The 23,028-nt window shown below is 47.8% G+C and overlaps 1 protein-coding gene across 1 annotated transcript; it reads left to right on the plus strand.

Annotated features, from left to right (window-relative positions):
* Positions 1 to 471: 471 nt before the first annotated feature.
* LOC309569894 (beta-1,4-galactosyltransferase 3-like) lies at positions 472 to 22,442 on the plus strand (the record flags this gene model as incomplete). The annotated part of the gene is made up of 2 exons (XM_082275885.1): positions 472 to 713; positions 21,788 to 22,442. 2 exons carry the CDS (start codon positions 472 to 474, stop codon positions 22,440 to 22,442), a joined length of 897 nt encoding a protein of 298 aa, XP_082132011.1.
* Between the last annotated feature and the right edge of the window lie 586 nt (positions 22,443 to 23,028).

Below are 23,028 nucleotides of genomic sequence, written 5' to 3' on the forward strand. Positions count from 1 at the left end.
TGCCCCTCCTTAGAATGGTGCTGTGTCCCTATTGCCTCCCCGACAATTTTTGACATCTGCCCTACAGAAGCACCTTATAGTAATGCGTGAGAAATTGCTAAGAGGGGTTGGGCTCCCTAGAAAGGACTGGCAAATTCCTAAAACGTCTTTCTTACCCCCTGGTCACATAGCTTGTCAGATTTGACATAAAGGTATCTATCTTGAGAGATGTCACCTCTTTCTATGTCAGAGATGTTTTGCAGCGTGCTACCTAGGTAGACATAAGGAAGCTTTGCGAAGGTGGAGGTAGAAACAGAAACGTCCTGCTTGCCGGACTGTAGATATCTACTTCTCTGTATCTATCAGCCGGATTTCGACACCTGGGTTGGAGAGAACAGCCAAATGACCCCCAATAAGATATATTGCCTTCTGGTCCTTCTCTGCATCCAGCTGGGGATTTTAACCTTCCTGTTCCTCAAGAGAGACCTAAAGATGATCACAAAAAATGTAATTCCAGAAAGATTTGAATTGGAGGCTTGCCAGGTGAATTCATCTTCTTTAAAAGGGCGCATCCAGGTCCAGTTACCAAAGTCCCTCAGACTGGAAGACGTGATACTGGAGAACCCCTTTGTGACCCAAGGAGGCCGCTATGAGCCCCCCGACTGTATCTCCAAAAACAAGACCGCCATCATTATCCCATACCGGAACAGAGAGGACCACCTTAAATATCTCTTGTACAATCTGCATCCGTTCTTGCAACGCCAACAGCTGAACTACAGCATCTACGTCATCCACCAGGCGGGCAACTTCACGTTTAACCGCGCTAAACTCATGAACATCGGCTTTAAAGAAGCCATGAAAGACGAGGCCTGGGATTGCTTGTTCTTCCATGACGTGGACCTCATCCCCGAAGACGACCGCAACCTGTACACTTGTGATGAGTTCCCCAAACACGCTTCTGTTGCCATAGACAAGTTTAATTACACTCTGCCCTATGAGTCCTGCTTTGGGGGCGTCTCTGCATTGACTCCTGAGCAGTATGAAAAGGTTAATGGATTTTCAAATATTTACTGGGGCTGGGGCGGCGAGGATGATGACTTAGCGTCTCGAATTCAAATCGGCGGCATGAAGATATCTCGACCGCCGGCCCTTATAGCAAGGTATAAAATGATAAAGCATACTCCAGACCAAGGGAACAAAATAAACCCGCAACGGTTCTTCCTTCTGGGACAGACATGGAGGACTTGGAAACAAGACGGCCTAAACTCCCTCCAGTATAAACTGCTGTCCAAGGACTTTCTCCCGCTTTACACTAATATCATGGTGGACATTGGAACTGATAAACTTGCTCCATCAAGAAGGTGAGACTGGGACTGGACTTTCACTGATTACTTTGCCCAATTTTCTAGAGTCCTTCCTCTAACTTCATAGGCTTTTACTCTTCCCAACACATTGTAATCTTTATACATCTTTCTAATGTTCCATAATTAGTCCAACAAGTCTTGGCCGGAGTCCTGCTTAGATAAGTTTGATGGGACCTGTTTGGGTTGGGGGGGATGAGGTCTGGAGTGTTTGGATCTGTTAATTAACCAACTAAGTGGATTTGCATATATTGCTGTTGTGGTTAAGGATCTGGGCGAGCTGATGCATCCCCTCTATGGGATTCAATATCAAGGTGGACATTGGAACTAATAAATGTGTTCCGTCAAGCATACAGCATACTCGAGACCAAGGAAATTAGCAAAACCCGCAACTGTTATTCCTTCTGGGACAGACATGGAGGACTTGGGAACAAGACGGCCTAAACTCCCTCCAGTATAAACTGCTATCCAAGGACCTTCTCCCGCTCTACACTAATATCAAGGTGGACATTGGAACTAATAAATGTTTTCCGTCAAGCATACAGCATACTCGAGACCAAGGGAATGAGGAAAACCCACAACTGTTATTCCTTCTAGGACAGACATGGAGGACTTGGGAACAAGACGGCCTAAACTCCCTCCAGTATAAACTGCTATCCAAGGACCTTCTCCCGCTCTACACTAATATCAAGGTGGACATTGGAACTAATAAATGTTTTCCGTCAAGCATACAGCATACTCGAGACCAAGGGAATGAGGAAAACCCACAACTGTTATTCCTTCTAGGACAGACATGGAGGACTTGGGAACAGGATGGCCTAAACTCCCTCCAGTATAAACTGCTGTCCAAGGACCTTCTCCCGCTCTACACCAATATCAAGGTGGACATTGGAACTAATAAATGTTTTCCGTCAAGCATACAGCATACTCGAGACCAAGGGAATGGGCGAAACCCGCAACTGTTATTCCTTCTAGGACAGACATGGAGGACTTGGGAACAGGATGGCCTAAACTCCCTCCAGTATAAACTGCTGTCCAAGGACTTTCCCCCGCTCTACACTAATATCATGGTGAACATTGGAACTGATAAACTTGCTCCATCAAGAAGGTGAGACTGGGACTGGACTGTCACTGATCACTTTGCCCAATTTTCGAGAGTTCTTCCTCTCTAACTCCATTAGCTTTACTCCTTGCAGGACTTTGTAATCTGTATACATCTTTCTATTGTTCCATGATTAGTCCAACAAGTCTTGGCCTGGGGTCATGCTTGGATCAGCTGTTGTTGGTCAACCAATCTCAGAAATACACAATTTTTATTTATTTGGTTTGTAGTTGATTGACGTAAATTCTTTTCTCTTGTTTTATTAATACAAATTTTTACAAAATATCAAGCAGGTGCCTTTACCACTTTTTATTAATGTATATATCTAGTATGGAGAATTACGGAGGGTTTACCAGATAATGGAGGAGGTGCTTCCAACTGGGCTAACCCTTCGACTCCCCCCACTTTATGATCATGGAAAATATTCTTCTGGTCTCTTTTATTGTCTTGTTGAAGAGACACCAAGACAACAAAGTACCAAAGACATCACATCTACAATGAATGAACCCTGACCCAAAGGTCTTCTTTAGTGCACATGAATTATGTTTGGGGTCTGAATTGTATATCGATTTTTAACAATGTTGGATGGAGAGTAGAAGGATTAGAACCCTTCAGAACCCCCCTGAACAAGTATTTTTTGCTTGGGAGAGTGGAAAGAACCATGGTTGTTCCCCAACTGACTCTCACCAGCATTATTACATTACTATTGGATAGCAACACCAGTTGGACTTGGTTGTCCAACTGGTGTTGCTATCCAATAGTAATGTAATGATGTTGGTGAGAGTCAGTTGGGGAACCACCATGGTCACAAAGGTCGCATTAGTGATTGTTGAGGGGGTGGGCTCAGGACAGCAGGAAGGGGGCCTTCAGCAGAACATGTAGAAGGGTCCTCCTATGGGACCGTAAGGCTCGGCTCACAGCTTCGTGTTTTTTTAATGCTTTGCAGAAACGCACTACAGTCCATCCAACAAGGTTTTCTATGGGACACGTTCACATCTATGCGTTTTTTTTGGAAAGGGTCAGGGACATTTTTTTTTTTTAAGACTGCATTGGCGTTTTCGAATTGCAGTCAGATTTGCCGCAATTTCAAAGCGCCGGGGTGGGAATGACAAACCATAGAACGCACATTTATTTGAAAGGCACCTAAAATCGCAGTGCGGTTCTGCCACGATCGCCGCATGATAAATCACGCTGCAGTCGCGGCAACCCGCATCCCGTGAAGCTCGTCGCCCCTACAAAAAGTTCAGGAGCTATGTTTGGGGCGACATGCTTCACGCAATGCGGGGAGCCAGGATTCCAGCGCGATTTATGGGGGTATAACCGGACCGCGATTTTAGGTGCTGTTAAGATGAATGGTATCTCAAATGTGCGTTCTGCGATTTGTCATTCACATTGCGGCGCTTTGAAATTGCGGGCAGAATCGCACCCAAGATGCAGAAAAGTCGCGCAGGAACTTTTTTTTTTTCCGTGTTGCTGTGACTTGAGTCGCATTGATTAGGACGGCACCCTTTGAAATGAATGGTGTTTTGATTTGTCGTGCGACTTGTGTCTCACAAGTCGCATGATAAGTCGCAGCAGTGTGAACCAGGGTTTATAAAGGGCTCTGCGACAGGAGTAAAGTACCCTGGGATCCGTGGGAAGGGCCCCCGGGCTCAGGGGAAAGGGCCCGGGGATTAGTGGGAAAACCCCCCGGGCTCAGTGGGAAGGACCCCAGGCCTAGAGGGAAGGACCCTGGGATCAGTGGAAAGGGCCCCCTGGCTCAGAGGGAAGGGCTCAGGGATCAGTGGGAAGGGCCCCCCGGCTCAGAGGGAAGGGCTCAGGGATCATTGGGAAGGGCCCCCCGGCTGAGAGGGAAGGGCTCGGGGATCAGTGGGAAGGACCCCCCAGCTCAGAGGGAAGGGCTCGGGGATCAGTGGGAAGGGCCCCCCGGCTCAGAGGGAAGGGCTCGGGGATCAGTGGGAAGGGCTAAGGGATCAGTGGGAAGGGCCCCCCGGCTCAGAGGGAAGGGCTCTGGGATCAGTGGGAAGGGCCCCCCGGCTCAGAGGGAAGGGCTCGGGGATCAGTGGGAAGGGCCCCCCGGCTCAGAGGGAAGGGCTCTGGGATCAGTGGGAAGGGCCCCCCGGCTCAGAGGGAAGGGCTCGGGGATCAGTGGGAAGGGCCCCCCGGCTCAGAGGGAAGGGCTCGGGGATCAGTGGGAAGGGCCCCCCGGCTCAGAGGGAAGGGCTTGGGGATCAGTGGGAAGGGCCCCCCGGCTCAGAGAGAAGGGCTCGGGGATCAGTGGGAAGGGCCCCCCGGCTCAGAGGGAAGGGCTCGGGGATCAGTGGGAAGGGCCCCCCAGCTCAGAGGGAAGGGCTCGGGGATCAGTGGGAAGGGCCCGCCGGCTCAGAGGGAAGGGCTCGGGGATCAGTGGGAAGGGCCCCCCGGTTCAGAGAGAAGGGCTCGGGGATCAGTGGGAAGGGCCCCCCGGCTCAGAGGGAAGGGCTCGGGGATCAGTGGGAAGGGCCCCCCAGCTCAGAGGGAAGGGCTCGGGGATCAGTGGGAAGGGCCCCCCGGCTCAGAGGGAAGGGCTCGGGGATCAGTGGGAAGGGCCCCCCGGCTCAGAGGGAAGGGCTCGGGGATCAGTGGGAAGGGCCCCCCGGCTCAGAGGGAAGGGCTCGGGGATCAGTGGGAAGGGCCCCCCGGCTCAGAGGGAAGGGCTCGGGGATCAGTGGGAAGGGCCCCCCGGCTCAGAGTGAAGGGCCCGGGGATCAGTGGGAAGGAACCCAGGATCAGTGGGAATGGCCCCAGGCCTAGAGAGAAGGACCCTGGGTTTAGAGGAACTTTATGTGTCGTAAGTCGCATGATAAGTGGCAGCAGTGTAAACCAGGATTTATAAGGGCTCAGCAACAGGAGTAAAGAGCCCCAGGATCAAAGGAAAGGGCCCCAGGGTTTTGTAGGGAAGGACCCAGGGATCAGTGAGAAGGGCCCCAGGCCTAGAGGGGGTGGGGCCCCCTGGCTTAAAGGAAAGGACCCGGGGATCAGTGAAAAGGGCCCCAGGCCTAGAGGGAAGGGCCCCTTGGTATGGAGAATAGGACCCCAGGATCAGTGGGAAGGGCCCCAGGGCTCTGAGGGACTTTATGTGTCGCAAATAGCATGATAAGTCGCAGCAGTGTGAGCAAGGGTTTCTAAAGGGCTCAGCTACAGGAGTAAAGGGCCCCAGGATCAGTGGAAAATGCCCCTGGGCTCAGAAGGAAGGGCCAAGGGATCAGTTGGTAGGGCCCCTGGGCTCAGAGGGAAGGACCCAAGGATCAGTGGGAAGGGTCTCCATGCTCAGAGGGAAGAACCATGGGGATCAGTGGGAAGGGAAGGGTCCCCATGCTCAGAGGGAAGGGCCCCAGGATCAGTGGGAAGGGCCCCAGGCCTAGAGGGAACGACCCCAGGATCAGTAAGAAGGGCCCCAGGCCTAGAGGGAAGGGCCCCGGGCTCAGAGGGACTAAATGTGTCACAAGTTGCATGATAAGTCGCAGCACTGTGTACCAGGGTTTATAAAGAGCTCAGCGACAAGAGTAAAGGGCCCCAGGATCAGTGGAAAGGGCCCCCTGGCTCAGAGGGAAGGACCCTGGGATCAGTGGGAAGGACCCGTAGGCCTAGAGGGAAGGGTCTCGGCCTAGAGGGAAGGGCCCCAGGCTCAGAGGGAGGGGCCTCGGCCTAGAGGGAAGGGCCCCGGTGCTCTGAGGGAAGGACCTCGGGATCACTGAAAAGGGCCCTAGGCCTACATGGAGGGCCCCGGGCTCAAAGGGAAGGGCCCCAGGGCTTGGAAGAAAAGACCCCAGGATCAATGGGAAGGGCCCCCGGCTCAGAGGGAAAGAGCCCCGGGCTCAGGGGGAAGGACCTCTAGATCAGTCGGAAGGGCCCCAGGCCTAGAGGAAAGGGCCCCGGGCACACTGGAAAGAATCCCCAGGACCAGAGGAAAGGGCCCCTTCAGCGGCCAGGGGGGCATTTAATATTTTCTTGCACTAGGGTCCTGAAGGTTACTAGGCAGGCAGATTCTACACCCCGGCAGATCTCTGCTGTTTTCTTGGTTTGTGGTGCAAAACTTCAAGAAGAAGAACCAAAGCGCCTAACGACTGGTCCATAGTCCAGATACAGTTTTACTCCAGGAAAGGTCAAAGGCACAATAAAAGGACAATCCAATGCGTTTTGGGGGTCCTCCATCAGGGTATGAAAAAAGGAACGGTGTATCGGGACTGAATAATGAATGTGGAGTTTGGTTGAGGAGGGATTATGGTGTGGGGGTGTTTTTCAGGGGTTGGGTTTGGCCCCTTAGTTCCAGTGAAGGGAACTCTGAAGGCGTCAGCATTCCAAGACATTTTGGACAATTTCATGCTCCCAACTTTGTGGGAGGAGTTTGGGGATGGCCCCTTCCTGTTCCAACATGACTGCGCACCAGTGCACAAAGCAAGGTCCATAAAGACATGGATGAGCGAGTTTGGGGTGAAGAAACTTGGCTGGCCTGACCTCAACCCAATGGAAAACCTTTGGGTTGAATTAGAGTGGAGATTGTGAGCCAGACCTTCTCATCCAACATCAGTGCCTGACCTCACAAATGTGCTTCTGGAAGAATGGTCAAACATTCCCATAGACACTCCTAAACCTTGTGGACGGCCTTCCCAGAAGAGTTGAAGCTGTTATAGCTGCAAAGGGTGGAGCCAACTCAATATTGAACCCTACGGACTAAGACTGGGATGCCATTAAAGTTGATGTGTGTGTAAAGGAAGGCGTCCCAATACTTTTGATGTGTGTGTAAAGGCCGGCGTCCCAATACTTTTGATGTGTGTGTAAAGGCGGGCGTCCCAATACTTTTGATGTGTGTGTAAAGGCCGGCGTCCCAATACTTTTGATGTGTGTGTAAAGGCCGGCGTCCCAATACTTTTGGGAATAGAAGGTCACCTGGTTCTGTTTTTTTGTTAGTAACTTCTTCTACAACACAACCGATAACAATGGGTTGTAAATGAGATGATTGACAGGAGGTGCAACCGCCCTGCAGGGTGAAACAAAGGTTGCCCCGGGGATATCGCAGACCGAGGGTAACAATTCTCTTCATTCTCCACTCCTCGATTTACCAAGAAAATGTAAAAATATAAAACCTGTGTGCAAAAATGACGTGTGTGCAAATGTTAGTAAAACATTCCCCTTTACTCGGAATTAGAGGATACATTGTAGCTCCAGCTGGAGTTCTGGATAGAAGGCCTGGAATATCGACCAAGCCTTTATTTCCATCTGTGTCCCTGTGGGGACCCCCATTATGTCCTTACCTGGTGACACTCATTCTCCTCATGTCCTTACCTGGTGACACCCATTCTCCCCATGTCCTTACCTAGTGACACCCATTCTCCCCATGTCCTTACCTAGTGACACCCATTCTCCCCATGTCCCTACCTGGTCACACCCATTCTCCCCATGTCCCTACCTGGTGACATCTATTCCCCCCATGTCCTTACCTGGTGACACCCATTCTCCTCATGTCCTTACCTGGTGACACCCATTCTCCTCATGTCCTTACCTGGTGACACCCATTCTGCTCATGTCCTTACCTGGTGACACCCATTCTCCTCATGTCCTTACCTGGTGACACCCATTCTGCTCATGTCCCTACCTGGTGACACCCATCCCCCCATGTCCCTTCCTGGTGACACCCATTCTCCTCATGTCCTTACCTGGTGACACCCATTCTCCTCATGTCCTTACCTGGTGACACCCATTCTGCTCATGTCCTTACCTGGTGACACCCATTCTCCTCATGTCCCTACCTGGTGACACCCATCCCCCCATGTCCCTTCCTGGTGACACCCATTCTCCTCATGTCCTTACCTGGTGACACCCATTCTCCTCACGTCCTTACCTGGTGACACCCATTCTCCTCATGTCCTTACCTGGTGACACCCATTCTCCTCACGTCCTTACCTGGTGACACCCATTCTCCTCATGTCCTTACCTGGTGACACCCACTCCCCTCATGTCCCTACCTGGTGACACCCATCCCCCCATGTCCCTTCCTGGTGACACCCATTCTCCTCATGTCCCTACCTGGTGACACCCATCCCCCCATGTCCCTACCTGGTGACACCCATCCCCCCATGTCCCTACCTGGCAACACCCATTCCCCTCATGTCCTTACCTGGTGACACCCACTCCCCTCATGTCCCTACCTGGTGACACCCATCCCCCCATGTCCCTACCTGGTGACACCCATCCCCCCATGTCCCTACCTGGCAACACCCATTCCCCTTATGTCCTTACCTGGTGACACCCATCCCCCCATGTCCCTACCTGGCGACACCCATTCCCTTCATATCCTTACCTGGTGACATCCACTCCCCTAATGTCTTTACCGGGTGACACCCATCCCCCCATGTCCCTACCTGGTGACATCCATTCCCCTCATTTCTGGTCTCAGTACCACCCATGCTGTTCATTTCCTGTCTTGGTGACACCCATTCTCCTCATGTCCTTACCTGGTGACACCCATTCTTCTCATGTCCTTACCTGGTGACACCCATTCTTCTCATGTCCTTACCTGGTGACACCCATTCCCCTCATGTCCCTACCTGGTGACACCCATTCCCCTCATGTTCTTACCTGGTGACACCCATTCTCCCCATGTCCTTACCTGGTGACACCCATTCCCCTCATATCCTTACCTGGTGACACTCATTCCCCTCATGTCCTTACCTGGTGACACTCATTCCCCTCATGTCCTTACCTGGTGACACCCATTCCCCTCATGTCCTTACCTGGTGACACCCATTCCTCTCATGTCCTTACCTGGTGACACCCATTCTCCTGATGTCCTTACCTGGTGACACCCATTCCCCTCATGTCCCTACCTGGTGACACCCATTCCCCTCATGTCCCTACCTGGTGACACCCATTCCACTTATGTCCTTCCCTGGTGACAGCCATTCCCCTCATGTCCCTACCTGGTGACACCCATTCCCCTCATGTCCCTACCTGGTTACACCCATTCCCCTCATGACCTTACCTGGTGACACCCATTCCCTTCATATCCTTACCTGGTGACACCCTTTCTTCTCATGTCCCTACCTAGTGACACCCATTCCCCTCATATCCTTGCCTGGTGACACCCATTCTCCTCATGTCCTTACCTGGTGACATTCATTCCCTCATGTCCCTACCTGGTGACACCCATTCTCCTCATGTCCCTACCTGGTGACACCCATTCCCCTCATGTCCTTACCTGGTGACACCCATTCTCCTCATGTCCTTACCAGGTGACACCCATTCCCCTCATGTCCTTACCTGGTGACACACATTCTCCTCATGTCCTTACCTGGTGACACCCATTCCCCTCATGTCCTTACCTGGTGACACCCATTCCCATCATGTCCTTACCTGGTGACACCCATTCCTCTCATGTCCTTACCTGGTGACACCCATTCTCCTGATGTCCTTACCTGGTGACACCCATTCCCCTCATATCCTTGCCTGGTGACACACATTCTCCTCATGTCCTTACCTGGTGACACCCATTTCTCTCATGTCCTTACCTGGTGACACCCATTTCCCTCATGTCCTTACCTGGTGACACCCATTCCCCTCATGTCCTTACCTGGTGACACCCATTCTCCTCATGTCCTTACCTGGTGACACCCATTCTCCTCATGTCCTTACCTGGTGACACCCATTCTCCTCATGTCCTTACCTGGTGACACCCATTCTCCTCATGTCCTTACCTGGTGACACCCATTCCCCTCATGTCCCTACCTGGTGACACCCATTCCCCTCATGTCCCTACCTGGTGACACCTATTCCCCTCATGTCCCTACCTGGTGACACCCATTCCCCTCATGTCCCTACCTGGTGACACCCATTCCCCGCATGTCCTTACCTGGTGACACCCATTCCCTTCATATCCTTACCTGGTGACACCCTTTCTTCTCATGTCCCTACCTGGTGACACATTTTCCCCTTATGTCCCTAACTGGTGACACCCATTCCCCTCATGTCCCTACCTGGTGACACCTATTCCCCTCATGTCCCTACCTGGTGACACCCATTCCCCTCATGTCCTTGCCTGGTGACACCCATTCCCCTCATGTCCCTACCTGGTGACACCCATTCCCCTCATGTCCCTACCTGGTAACACCCATTCTCCTCATGTCCTTACCTGGTGACACCCATTCCCCTGATGTCCTTACCTGGTGACACCCATTCCCCTGATGTCCTTACCTGGTGACACCCATTCCCTTCATATCCTTACCTGGTGACACCCTTTCTTCTCATGTCCCTACCTGGTGACACATTTTCCCCTCCTGTCCCTACCTGGTGACACCCATTCCCCTCATGTCCCTACATGGTGACACCCATTCCCCTCATGTCCCTACCTGGTGACACTCATTCTCCTCATGTCCCTACCTGGTGACACCTATTCCCCTCATGTCCCTACCTGGTGACACCCATTCCCCTCATGTCCCTACATGGTGACACCCATTCCCCTCATGTCCCTACCTGGTGACACTCATTCCCCTCATGTCCTTACCTGGTGACACCTATTCCCCTCATGTCCCTACCTGGTGACACCCTTTCCCCTCATGTCCCTACCTGGTGACACCCATTCCCTTCATATCCTTACCTGGTGACACCCATTCCCCTCATGTCCCTACCTGGTGACACCCATTCCCCTCATGTCCCTACCTGGTGTCACCCATTCCCCTCATGTCCCTACCTGGTGACACCTATTCCCCTCATGTCCCTACCTGGTGACACCCATTCCCCTCATGTCCCTACATGGTGACACCCATTCCCCTCATGTCCCTACCTGGTGACACCCATTCCCCTCATGTCCCTACCTGGTGACACCTATTCCCCTCATGTCCCTACCTGGTGACACCCATTCCCCTCATGTCCCTACATGGTGACACCCATTCCCCTCATGTTCCTACCTGGTGACACTCATTCTCCTCATGTCCCTACCTGGTGACACCCATTCTTCTCATGTGCCTACCTGGTGACACCCATTCCGTTCATATCCTTACCTGGTGACACCCTTTCTTCTCATGTCCCTACCTGGTGACACATTTTCCCCTCCTGTCCCTACCTGGTGACACCCATTCCACTTATGTCCTTCCCTGGTGACAGCCATTCCCCTAATTTCTGGTCTCAGTGACACCCATTCCCTCATGTCCTTAGACCCCAGATCGCTCCATAAAGAGGACCGGTCATGCCTGATTCCTATTACGAGGGATGTTTACATTCCTTGTAGTAGGAATAAAAGTGATTAAAAAAAATAATAATTTTAAGGAAAAGTGTAAAAATTAAAATGAAATAAACAATAAAAAAAAAAATAAAAAAAAAATTAAAGCACCCCCGTCCTCTCGTGATTTTTTTTCTTCTTTTTTCTAAATCTCAGGCTTTCAATATATCACTGCAGAGAGGACCTGTCATTCCCTATTCGGCTATTCCTATTACAAGGGATGTTTACATTCCTTTTAATAGGAATAAAAGTGATTAAAAAAAGGGAAAGTGTAAAAACTAAAAAATGTAAATGAAATAAACACTAAAAAAAAAAAAAACATTTAAAACGCCCGTCCCCTCGTGCTTTTCTTTTTTTTTTTTTTTCAATCTTTGGCTTTCAAATTCTCGCTGTAGAGAGGACCTGACATGTCCTATTCCTATTACAAGGGATGTTTACATTCCTTTCTAATAGGAATAAAAGTGAATAATAAAAAAAAAAAAAAAAAAAAAAAAAAAAGGGAAAGTGTAAAAATGTATAAATTTAAATGAAATAAACATTAAAAAAAATAAAAAAAATTAAAGCACCCCTGTCCTCTCATGCTTTTTCTTCTTTCAATCTCAGGCTTTCAAAATATCGATGTAGAGAGGACCGGTCTTGCCCTATTCTATTACTTGTAATAGGAATAAAATTGATTAAAAAAAAAAAAAAAGGAAAGTGTAAAAATTAAAAAAATGTAAATGAAATAAACAATAAAAAAAAAAGTGATTTAAAAAAAAGGAAAGTGTAAAAATTAAAAAATGTAAATGAAATAAACAATAAAAAAAAAAAAGTGATTTAAAAAAAAAAGGAAAGTGTAAAAATTAAAAAATGTAAATGAAATAAACAATAAAAAAAAAAAAAAATTTAAAACGCCCGTCCCCTCGTGCTTTTCTTTTTTTTTTTTCAATCTTTGGCTTTCAAATTCTCGCTGTAGAGAGGACCTGACATGTCCTATTCCTATTACAAGGGATGTTTACATTCCTTTCTAATAGGAATAAAAGTGAATAATAAAAAAAAAAAAAAAAAGGGAAAGTGTAAAAATGTATAAATTTAAATGAAATAAACATTAAAAAAAATAAAAAAATTAAAGCACCCCTGTCCTCTCATGCTTTTTCTTCTTTCAATCTCAGGCTTTCAAAATATCGCTGTAGAGAGGACCGGTATTGCCCTATTCTATTACTTGTAATAGGAATAAAATTGATTAAAAAAAAAAAAAAGGAAAGTGTAAAAATTAAAAAATGTAAATGAAATAAACAATAAAAAAAGTGATTTAAAAAAAAAAAGGAAAGTGTAAAAATTAAAAAATGTAAATGAAATAAACAATAAAAAAAAGTGATTTAAAAAAAGGAAAGTGTAAAAATTAAAAAATGTAAATGAAATAAACAATAAAAAAAAAGTGATTTAAAAAAAAAGGAAAGTGTAAAAATTAAAAAATGTAAATGAAATAAACAATAAAAAAAAAGTGATTTAAAAAAAAAGGAAAGTGTAAAAATTAAAAAATGTAAATGAAATAAACAATAAAAAAAAGTGATTTAAAAAAAAAGGAAAGTGTAAAAATTAAAAAATGTAAATGAAATAAACAATAAAAAAAAAGTGATTTAAAAAAAAGGAAAGTGTAAAAATTAAAAAATGTAAATGAAATAAACAATAAAAAAAAGTGATTTAAAAAAAAAAAGGAAAGTGTAAAAATTAAAAAATGTAAATGAAATAAACAATAAAAAAAAAGTGATTTAAAAAAAAGGAAAGTGTAAAAATTAAAAAATGTAAATGAAATAAACAATAAAAAAAAAGTGATTTAAAAAAAAAGGAAAGTGTAAAAATTAAAAAATGTAAATGAAATAAACAATAAAAAAAGTGATTTAAAAAAAAAGGAAAGTGTAAAAATTAAAAAATGTAAATGAAATAAACAATAAAAAAAAGTGATTTAAAAAAAAAAAAGGAAAGTGTAAAAATTAAAAAATTTAAATGAAATAAACAATAAAAAAAAGTGATTTAAAAAAAAAGGAAAGTGTAAAAATTTAAAAAATGTAAATGAAATAGACAATAAAAAAAAAGTGATTTAAAAAAAAAAAGGAAAGTGTAAAAATTAAAAATTTTAAATAACTAAACAATATAAAAAAAACGGAAAATTGATATCAAATACTTACCGTAATTTTCCTTTCCTGATGGACTCCATGGCAGCATACATTCGGGTAGGCTCCGCCTCCTCTCCTACCTCATAGGACCCCACTCCCATAAATCTTTGCTCCCTTTCAGCATCAGTGTTCTGTAACTAGCCTACTCAGGAATTGGGAGGGGACTCCTGCTGCCATGGAGTCCATCAGGAAAGGAAAATTACGGTAAGTATTTGATATCAATTTTCCGTTTTCCTGACAGACTCCATGGCAGCATACGTTCGGGAAATAACTCGCTATACACTCCCGGGTGGGAAGATGCTGAACAAAGAAAACTTTAATTGGCACTGTCAACTGACAAAATTTGAACGCCAAAGTTAACTGAAGATAAGGCAGCAGGTTCAACACAGTAAAGTGTAAGGAAGGTATTGACAGATGACCAAGCGGCTGCTTTGCAGATCACATCAGGCGCGACGTGTTTAGAAACTGCCCAGGATGTAGCAATGCTTCTGGTAGAATGAGCCGTAATCGCCTCTGGAGGAGCCAAGCCTTTTGCTCTATATGCCCATTGTATAGCCTGGACAATCCATGCAGCCACCGCTCTCGAAGAAGCACGCATTCCTTTCTTATTCCCATGGAGAAGAACAAACAGGAAATCCGATTGACGGAAGGAGGATGTGGCCTCTAAGTATTGACTCAGAGTGTCACCTACATCTAAAAGGATGGACTAAGGATTCTTCATTTGTTCTGAAGGTGGGAAGAACTATCTCAGAATTTTCGTGGAAGACAGATGTTACTTTAGGGTTTGACCCCAGCATAGGGATTAGGACCACTCTGTCCTGAAAGAAGGTCAGAAAAGGCTCTTTGCAGCCCAGATTGTGTATCTCCGAGACCCTCTTAGCAGAGGTGATAGCCACCAGAAATACCGTCTTCAGCGTAAGCTCTCTGACAGACATGGAAGCAACCTCTTTTGAAGCAAAGAAGTCCAGGACCAACGGAAGATCCCATTTCGGGAATCTAGGCTTTCTCTGTGGCCTTAGCCTGACTGCGCCCTTAAAAAACTGTTGGATAAGTTGATGTCTTGCCCACTGAATTCCGGTGAAAGCAGAGATGGCAGAAACTTGCACCCGGAGAGAACTAACCGAGAGGGACAGATCTAAACCAGACTGCAGGAAACTCAAGATTTGTTGAATGGTAGGTACACCTGCTGGACCCAAACTCTGGGCTTGATGACTCAAAAACCTTGCCCAGATCCTCTCATACACCCTGTTGGTGCTAGCCCTTCTCGAGCTCATGAGAGTGGGAATCACTTCTTCTGGACATCCGAGGGCCTCCAGCCTCTCCCTCTCAAGAACCAGACCTTGAGATATAGACGCGCAGGGCATGGATGTAGAGTAGGCCCCCTGCGATAGAAGGTCTGGCCTGAGAGGCAGAGGGATCGGATCCCTGAAGCTGAGAAGGGACAGCAGAGGAAACCAAGGCCTGTTGGGCCAGAAGGGAACTATCGCTATGACCTCTACTTCCTCCATCTTCAGTCTCCGAAGGAATTGGAGTACTATTGGCACCGGTGGAAAGGCATAGGCAACCTGGAAGTTCCATCTGTCCGTGAGGGCATCCACTCCGAAGGCTCGAGGATCCCTGAACCTCGTATAATACTTCCGAAGTTTTTTGTTGTGTGGACTCGCAAAGAGATCCACCTCCGGTGAGACTCCGAGAGACAGAACCCAATTGAACACCTCCTGATGGAGGGACCACTCGTTGTTGTCCAATTGAAATCTGGACAGGAAGTCTGCTTCCGTATTCAACACCCCCGGGACAAAGACCGCTGAGAGGTTGGCCAGGTGTTGCTGGGCCCAAGACATAATTGGATCTGTTTCCTGGAGTAGAGACATGCTGCGGGTTCCACCTTGCCTCTTGACGTATGCCACTGCCGTGGTGTTGTCCAACCTGAGTAACACTGAGGCCCCCTGAGTCAGATGGTGAAAAGCCTGGAGGGCTTTGAAGGCGGCTCGTAGCTCTAGGATGTTGGATACCACTCAGTGACTGGAGAAATTCCACCTGCCTTGTGCCACTTCTGAGAGGCAGTGAGCTCCCCAGCCGGTACTGCTGGCATCGGAGGTTATCGTCACCCAGGAAATTGGAGCAATTGAGTGGCAGTTGGTTAGATTCGCACGGCGTAACCACCAAGGAAGACAACCTTTCATGAATGGTGTTAGGTAAATAATCTGTGACAGGTTCTCTGTCGTCCACTGATGGAGAAACCCCTTCTGAAATGGCCTCAGCCTCCACAGAGCCCACTTCACCATGGGCGAGGTAGCCACTAGAGTCCCTACCACCTTTAGACACTGACGAGCAGTGAGATGGGAGGCAGCGAGAGTGAGAGCCACCCTGCTCTGGACTACTGGAATTTTCTCTTCTGGTAGAGATATGGTGCAATTCAACGTGTTGAACAGTGCTACGAGAAATACCAGGGACTGTGTGGGCACCAGATGGCTTTTCTCCAAATTCAGAATCCACCCGAACTCCCGAAGAGTAAGGATCACCTGCTCCAAATGTATCAGTAGCTGGGACCTGTCCTGGGACAGAAGAAGGAGATCGTCCAGATAATGATGTAATCTGATACCTCTGGTTCTGATGAGAGCCACGATTGCCAACAACGTCTTGGAGAAGGTGCGAGGCGAAGTCGAGAGCCCAAAGGGAAGACATGTAAATTGCATGTGGACATGATTGACAGCAAACCGGAGGAACTGATGATACTCTTTTGCCACAGGAACGTGAAAGTACGCATCTTTTAGGTCTATTGATGCCAACCAATCTCCTGGGAGAACCGAATGCTGTATTGTGATTAGGGACTCCATCTTGAATCTCTCTCGACGGATAGATCTGTTGAGATATGTGAGATCTATTACCGGGCGCCATGTGCCGTTCTTTTTCTGGACGAGGAAGAGAGGCGAATATACTCCCTGACCCCTTTCCTCTTCGGGAACTAGTATGACAGCTCGCTGATCCAGTAGGGTATCCACATAACTGAGAAGAACCTTCTTCTTTTCTGCTGCAGGAGGAAGGGAAGTTGCAACGAACCTGGGTTTGGGAACGTTGTTGAACGCCCAAGAGTGCCCTTGGGACACAACATTTAAAACCCAGGGATCCTGGATCGAGGCCGCCCAGACGTCCCGAAATTGGAGCAACCTGGCCCCTACCGGAACAGACTGGACAGCCCAACCTCAAAAGGATTTGGTGGCCTCCTGGTCACCGGACGAAGGGCCTTTGGGACCTTTCTGAAAGGAGGTCTGTCTTGACTTCCAGTTTCTCCCGTAGGATTTTCCTGGTCTGTAGCTGCGCGCTTCCCTAGAGCGATTAGTGTTTTGTCTCCTTGGGAAAGAGCGCTTTTGAGTGCTTGGGTGTTTGTCCTGAGGAAGGAACCCGGATTTTCCACCCGTGGCCCGGGTTATGGCTGCATCCAATTTATTCCCAAAGAGGGAAGAGCCCTCAAAGGGAATCCTACACCATGCTTGTCTAGAGGCAGCATCGGCAACCCAAGGCCGAAGCCAAAGGGCACGTTTGGCCGTAACGGAGGCCAGCATAACCCGGGCCAAGAGGTGAATGGTGTCCAAGGAAGCCTCCCCCAAGAAGCCAGCAACCATCTTCAGCTCCTGGATAGGAGAGCTTTGAAGCACTTCCTCCAAAACTCCTCCAAGAGTATCTTCGAGGGCATTAACCCAAACCTCCATGGCCTTGGAAATTGTAGCCAAAGCCATTGCTGGCTTACAGGCCATGCCGACTGATAGATATGCTCGTTTAAGATCAGCGTCAATCCTCCGATCCAAAGGATCTCTAAATGATGCTGTATCCTCCATTGGGAGAGTGACGTGTTTCGCCAGACGCATCACTGCGGCATCCACACTAGGAGACGACTCCAAATATTTCACCTTTTCCTGTTTAAAAGGATAGAGCTTCGCTACTTTAGTGGTCATGGAATTTTTCCTTTCCACTTTGCTCCATTCTTCAGACATTATGTCTCCCAGTTCCTCTAGAAATGGGAAATTCAAGCGCTCTTTGCATAACTGCCTGAAATATTTCTTCTGCTTAGGAGAAGAGACAGCAGGATCCTCCCAATCAAGGGCCTCTCTCACCGCTTTAACTAACGGGGACACGAGGGCAAACTCAAATCCAGTACCGGAGTCATCCGAATCGGAATCGGACTCTGACGGGAGAATAGATGGATGGCTGGGTTGGGAAGACTCAAATGGATCTTGAACCGACAAATCTCTGTCAGGAGAGCGTGACGGACCTGCAGAAGTGCTTGGCTTATGCAACTCAGCAAGAGAGTCCTTTAAAACTCTACGCACCAATATGTTGGTCCGTTTTTTCCCTTTCACCCGTAGCTTGGGTATAACAGGGTTTACACAAGGAGGAACCGTCTGGTATCAGGGTACGGCAACCCCAGCATTTTTTCCCCTGCGGGCGTTCTGAGCTGCCATGGTGCGAGGAAGACTGGCCCTCACGTCCCCTGCCATGGGAGGAGCTGCGCTTAGATTTAGATGAGGAGCGCCGGTGCTGCGTATTTGAATGACTGTCTTCGCTGCGTGTGCGGGGCTGTTGATCAGACCTAAGAGAGCTGAGACAGACACATACAGGCAAGCCATAAGAAAAAATGAAAGAGACACAGAGCATTTAAACTGTCAAAACCAGCACATACCTAGAAAGAGCAGGCTGGCCACTAGGGGGCGGCGATGAGTCCATAGCTCGAGTAATCTCAATGGTGCAACTAGATAGAGATAAGTATCCTAATAGGAAGAGGACATAACCATCAGTTCCAGCACCCAAAAAGCAAGACCCCCAGGGGAAGGAATCTTCTTACCTTAACCACAGGACCGGAGTCTGGGGGAGGCTACCGATATGCCGACCTTCCCACCAGCTCTGGTCTGATCGTAGGTTTAAATAGACCGCCGGACCCGCGACGCGCCGTATTGCGCAACCGCATGCGCGACGATTCCAATACTCGGCGCGTACTGCGCATGCTCAGATGCGCCGGACAACCCGGAAGTAGCGGAAAAGACCGTGGTGGCTGCCATGAAGCACAACAAGTAAGTTCTAAGCCGAAAAACTAGCAACACTAGAGCAATAACAATAAAAACACCCTAGACACGAGCAGAAATAAAAAAGGCACTATAGAAGGAAGATAAATATGAAAATGAGGAATAAGAAATGGTCCCATATAAGGGCTTACCAACCTCCGATAGCATAACCGAGTCCAGGAGACGCAACACCGGCTTGTGCCTTCAGGCAATAAAGGGCCACCCGCAGCAGCAGGGCTCTCTCGGCCAAACCACATAGCTCCTGCTAAGGGTCTCTTCCATTGCCCCCTCCATACCCCGCTAAGAGCCAGGGCTTATCGGAGACTCCAAAACTCAGTCTGCCACCGATATACAGGACCAGATAGTAGGAACATCAGACATATGTATGAGGAGGACGTTTTTGTGGGTGATGGGGACCAGCCCCACACTGTATAGTGAGGAAAACCGTTGTTTAGTTTAGCGCCAGGCGGCAAGGATTTATTTTATTGTTTTGTTGTTTTTGTATCTTTGCAAACCACTGCTGAAATAAAGCTGGCAATCCACCAGACTTTAAAGAAACTACCTGCGTGCTGGCCTTAAGTTCCTGTGAAAGGTGATCCCTGTGAGCTAATCTCCCACAATATATATATATACATTTTTTTTTTTTAGCAGAGACCCTAGAGAATAAAATAGGGGTCGTTGCAATATTTTATGTTTTTGCGCAGCGGTTTTTCAAACGCAATTTTTTGGGAAAAAATTAACTTCAGTGATTAAAAAAAAATATAAACAGTTAGCCCGATCCTTTTGTACAATGTGAAAGATGATGTCATGCCGAGTAAATAAATACCCAACATGTCAGGCTTTAAAATTTAGCACGCTCGTGGAATGGTGACAAACTACGGTACTTAAAAATCTCCATAGGTGACATTTTAAAAATTTTTATTGGTTACCAGTTTAGAGTTACAGAGGAGGTCTAGCACTAGAATTATCGCTCTCGCTCCAGCGATCGTGGCGATACCTCACATGTGTGGTTTGAACACCGTTCACATTTGTGGCCGCTTTGGCGCATGAGCACGGAGGAATGGTGCACTTTAATTTTTTTTTTTCCCTGTTTATTTTTTATTTTTACACTGTCCCTAAAAAAAATAAAATAAAATCTGATCACTTTTATTGCTGTCACAAAGAATGTAAATATCCCATGTGACAGTTATAGACAGTGACAGGTACTCTTTATTGGAGGGATCAGGGGGTCCAAAAGACCCCAAACCCCTCCTCTGCAGTTGAAAGTATTCAAAACGCTAAGATCGGTGTTTTTTGAATACTTCGTATTTTTTTTAAAACTGGCACCAATGGCTGCAGAGAAAACAGGAAGTGACGTTGTGACGTTGTGACGTCGTGACGTCGCTTCCGGGTTACTACATCGGAGACCTGATCAAAGCCAATTCCGGCTTTGCTCGGGTTTCCGGCCAGCCCACAGACATGCCGGCTGGCAGTGGCGGCTGGTGCTCCATGGGCCAGGGGGGGGCGGCAGACGGACCGCACCATTACCCCCCCCCCAGACCACACCAGGCCGCACACTATACCCCCTCCCCAGGACCACAACAGGACCACCCCCCCGGCTCACTCACCCTGCCTGGACATCTGGACATGTGCAGCAGCAAATGGCTTCTCCTTTCGGCCAATTGGGAAACGGGTCTCAGGACCCAATTCCTGATTGGCCAGGAGGAGGATCCATGTGACAATAGCGAATATTCATTCGCTATTGTCACACAACTGGGTGGGCTAAGGGCGCAGTGCTCTGTGCCCCGAGCCTACCCTTTTTTTTTTTTTTTTTTAGCCTATTAGAGCCTCTGGCTCTAATCACATGGTTAAAATAAAAAGCCCCATTGAACTCCATGCGTCCGTCGCCCTGCATGTAGATTAGGGGGCCGGACGCATTGATGGGGGGGGGGGGCGGTCGTCGGCTCCAAAAAATAGTACTGGGGTGATGCCTGCAGCTAAAACCACGTACAGGTATGCAATTTTGCGGCAAGTGGTTAAAATGGTCCATTCCAATTTGGAAATGGGGTTGTACAGCAAGTTCCACTGTGCCTCAACCCCTCAACAGCCAATCACTGATCAGCCGATCGAAAGTGATTGCTGATTTGGTGTCTTACTGTACTGTAGTGTGTATACTTTGCCCCAGATGGGCCAAGGCCAGTGGTAAGAAACTGCCCCACCTTAGAATGGTGCTGTGTCCCTCTTGCCCCCACCGTTTGTTGTTTTTCGATATCTGCCCTATAAAAGCATCTTATGGTAATACATGAGAAATTACTGGCAGGGGAATTCCTAAAATATGAGCCTCACCCCTTGGTGACTTGCGATTCTTCTCACCTAACCTAAATAATAAGGTTCCCCGCCTGGGGGGGCATGTCACCTTTTTCTATTTCAGAGATATTTTGCTGCCTACGACATAGGCAGACAATAAAAAAAACTTTGCAAAGGTTGAGGAACACACAGAAACCTGCTGCTTGCTGGACTGTAGATATCTGCTTCTCCATAAATTACCCGCCGGATTTTGACACTTGGGTCAGAGAGAACAGCCAGATGATCCCCAGGAAGACATATTGCCTGCTGCTCCTTCTCTGTGTCCAGCTGGGGCTTTTAGTGCTTCTGTTCCGCAAGGCACACCAAGAGATGACCAAATTCGGCGTGAGCGTCATTCTAGGCAGTAATGGATCTGAGCCTTGCCCGGTGATCTCATCATATACGAAAGGTCCAATCCTGGTCCAGTTACCAAAATCCCTCAGACTGGAAAACGTGATAAAGGAGAACCCCAATGTGAACAAAGGAGGCCGCTACGAGCCCCCCGACTGTATCTCCAAAAACAAGACCGCCATCGTTATTCCTCACCGGAACAGAGAGGACCACCTCAAATATCTCTTGTACAATCTGCATCCGTTCTTGCAACGCCAACAGCTGAACTACGGCATCTACGTCATCCACCAGGCGGGCAACTTCAGGTTTAACCGCGCTAAACTCATGAACGTTGGCTTTAAAGAAGCCATGAAAGACGAGGCCTGGGATTGCTTGTTCTTCCATGACGTGGACCTCATCCCCGAAGATGATCGCAACCTGTACACTTGTGATGGGTTCCCCAAACACGCTTCTGTTGCCATAGACAAGTTTAATTACACTCTGCCCTACAAGTCCTGCTTTGGGGGCGTCTCTGCATTGACTCCTGAGCAGTATGAAAAGGTTAATGGATTATCGAATAATTACTGGGGCTGGGGCGGCGAGGACGACGACTTTTCATCCCGAATTCATTTCAGAGGCATGAAGATATCACGGCCAACGGCCCTCGTAGGAAGGTATAAAATGTTACGGCATACTCCAGACCAAGGGAACGAGATAAACCCACGACGGTTTTTCCTTCTGAGAAGGACATTAAGGACTTGGAGACAAGACGGCCTGAACTCCCTCAAATATAAACTGCTGTCCAAGGAGCTTCTCCCGCTTTACACCAACGTCACGGTGGATATCGGAACTAATAAACGCGTTCCGTCAAGAAGGTGAGACTGGGACTGGACTTTTACCAATTACTTTGCCCAATTTTCTAGAGTCTTCTCTGTGACTCCATTGGCTTTTACTTATCTCAAGACATTGTAATCTTTATACATCTATCTATCTATATGATTAGTCCAACAAGTCTTGACCATAGTCATGCCTTGATCAGCTGTTGTTGGTCAACCAATCACAGAAAAGTACAATTTTATTTAATTGGTTCGCAATTGATTGTTGTAAATTTTTTTCTCTTGTTCTCTTTATACAAATTTTACAAAAAAAAGCCTTTACCCACCCACCCCTTTTCAACATACAGTACACTATATTACCAAAAGTATTGGGACGCCTGCCTTTACATACACATGAACTTTAATGGCATCCCAGTCTTAGTCCATAGGGTTCAATATTGAGTTGGCCCACCCTTTGCCGCTATAACAGCTTTACCTCTGTCCACAAGGTTTAGGGGTGTGTCTATGAGAATGTTTGACCATTCTTCCAGAAGCGCATTTGTAAAGTCAGCCGCTGATGTTGGACGAGAAGGCATAGGTTGAGGTCAGGACATTTAAATTCCTCCACCCAAAACTCGCTCATCCATGGA

The sequence above is a fragment of the Pelophylax lessonae genome (genome assembly GCF_965119305.1).
Source record: "Pelophylax lessonae genome assembly, chromosome: 13".
NCBI lineage: Eukaryota > Metazoa > Chordata > Amphibia > Anura > Ranidae > Pelophylax > Pelophylax lessonae.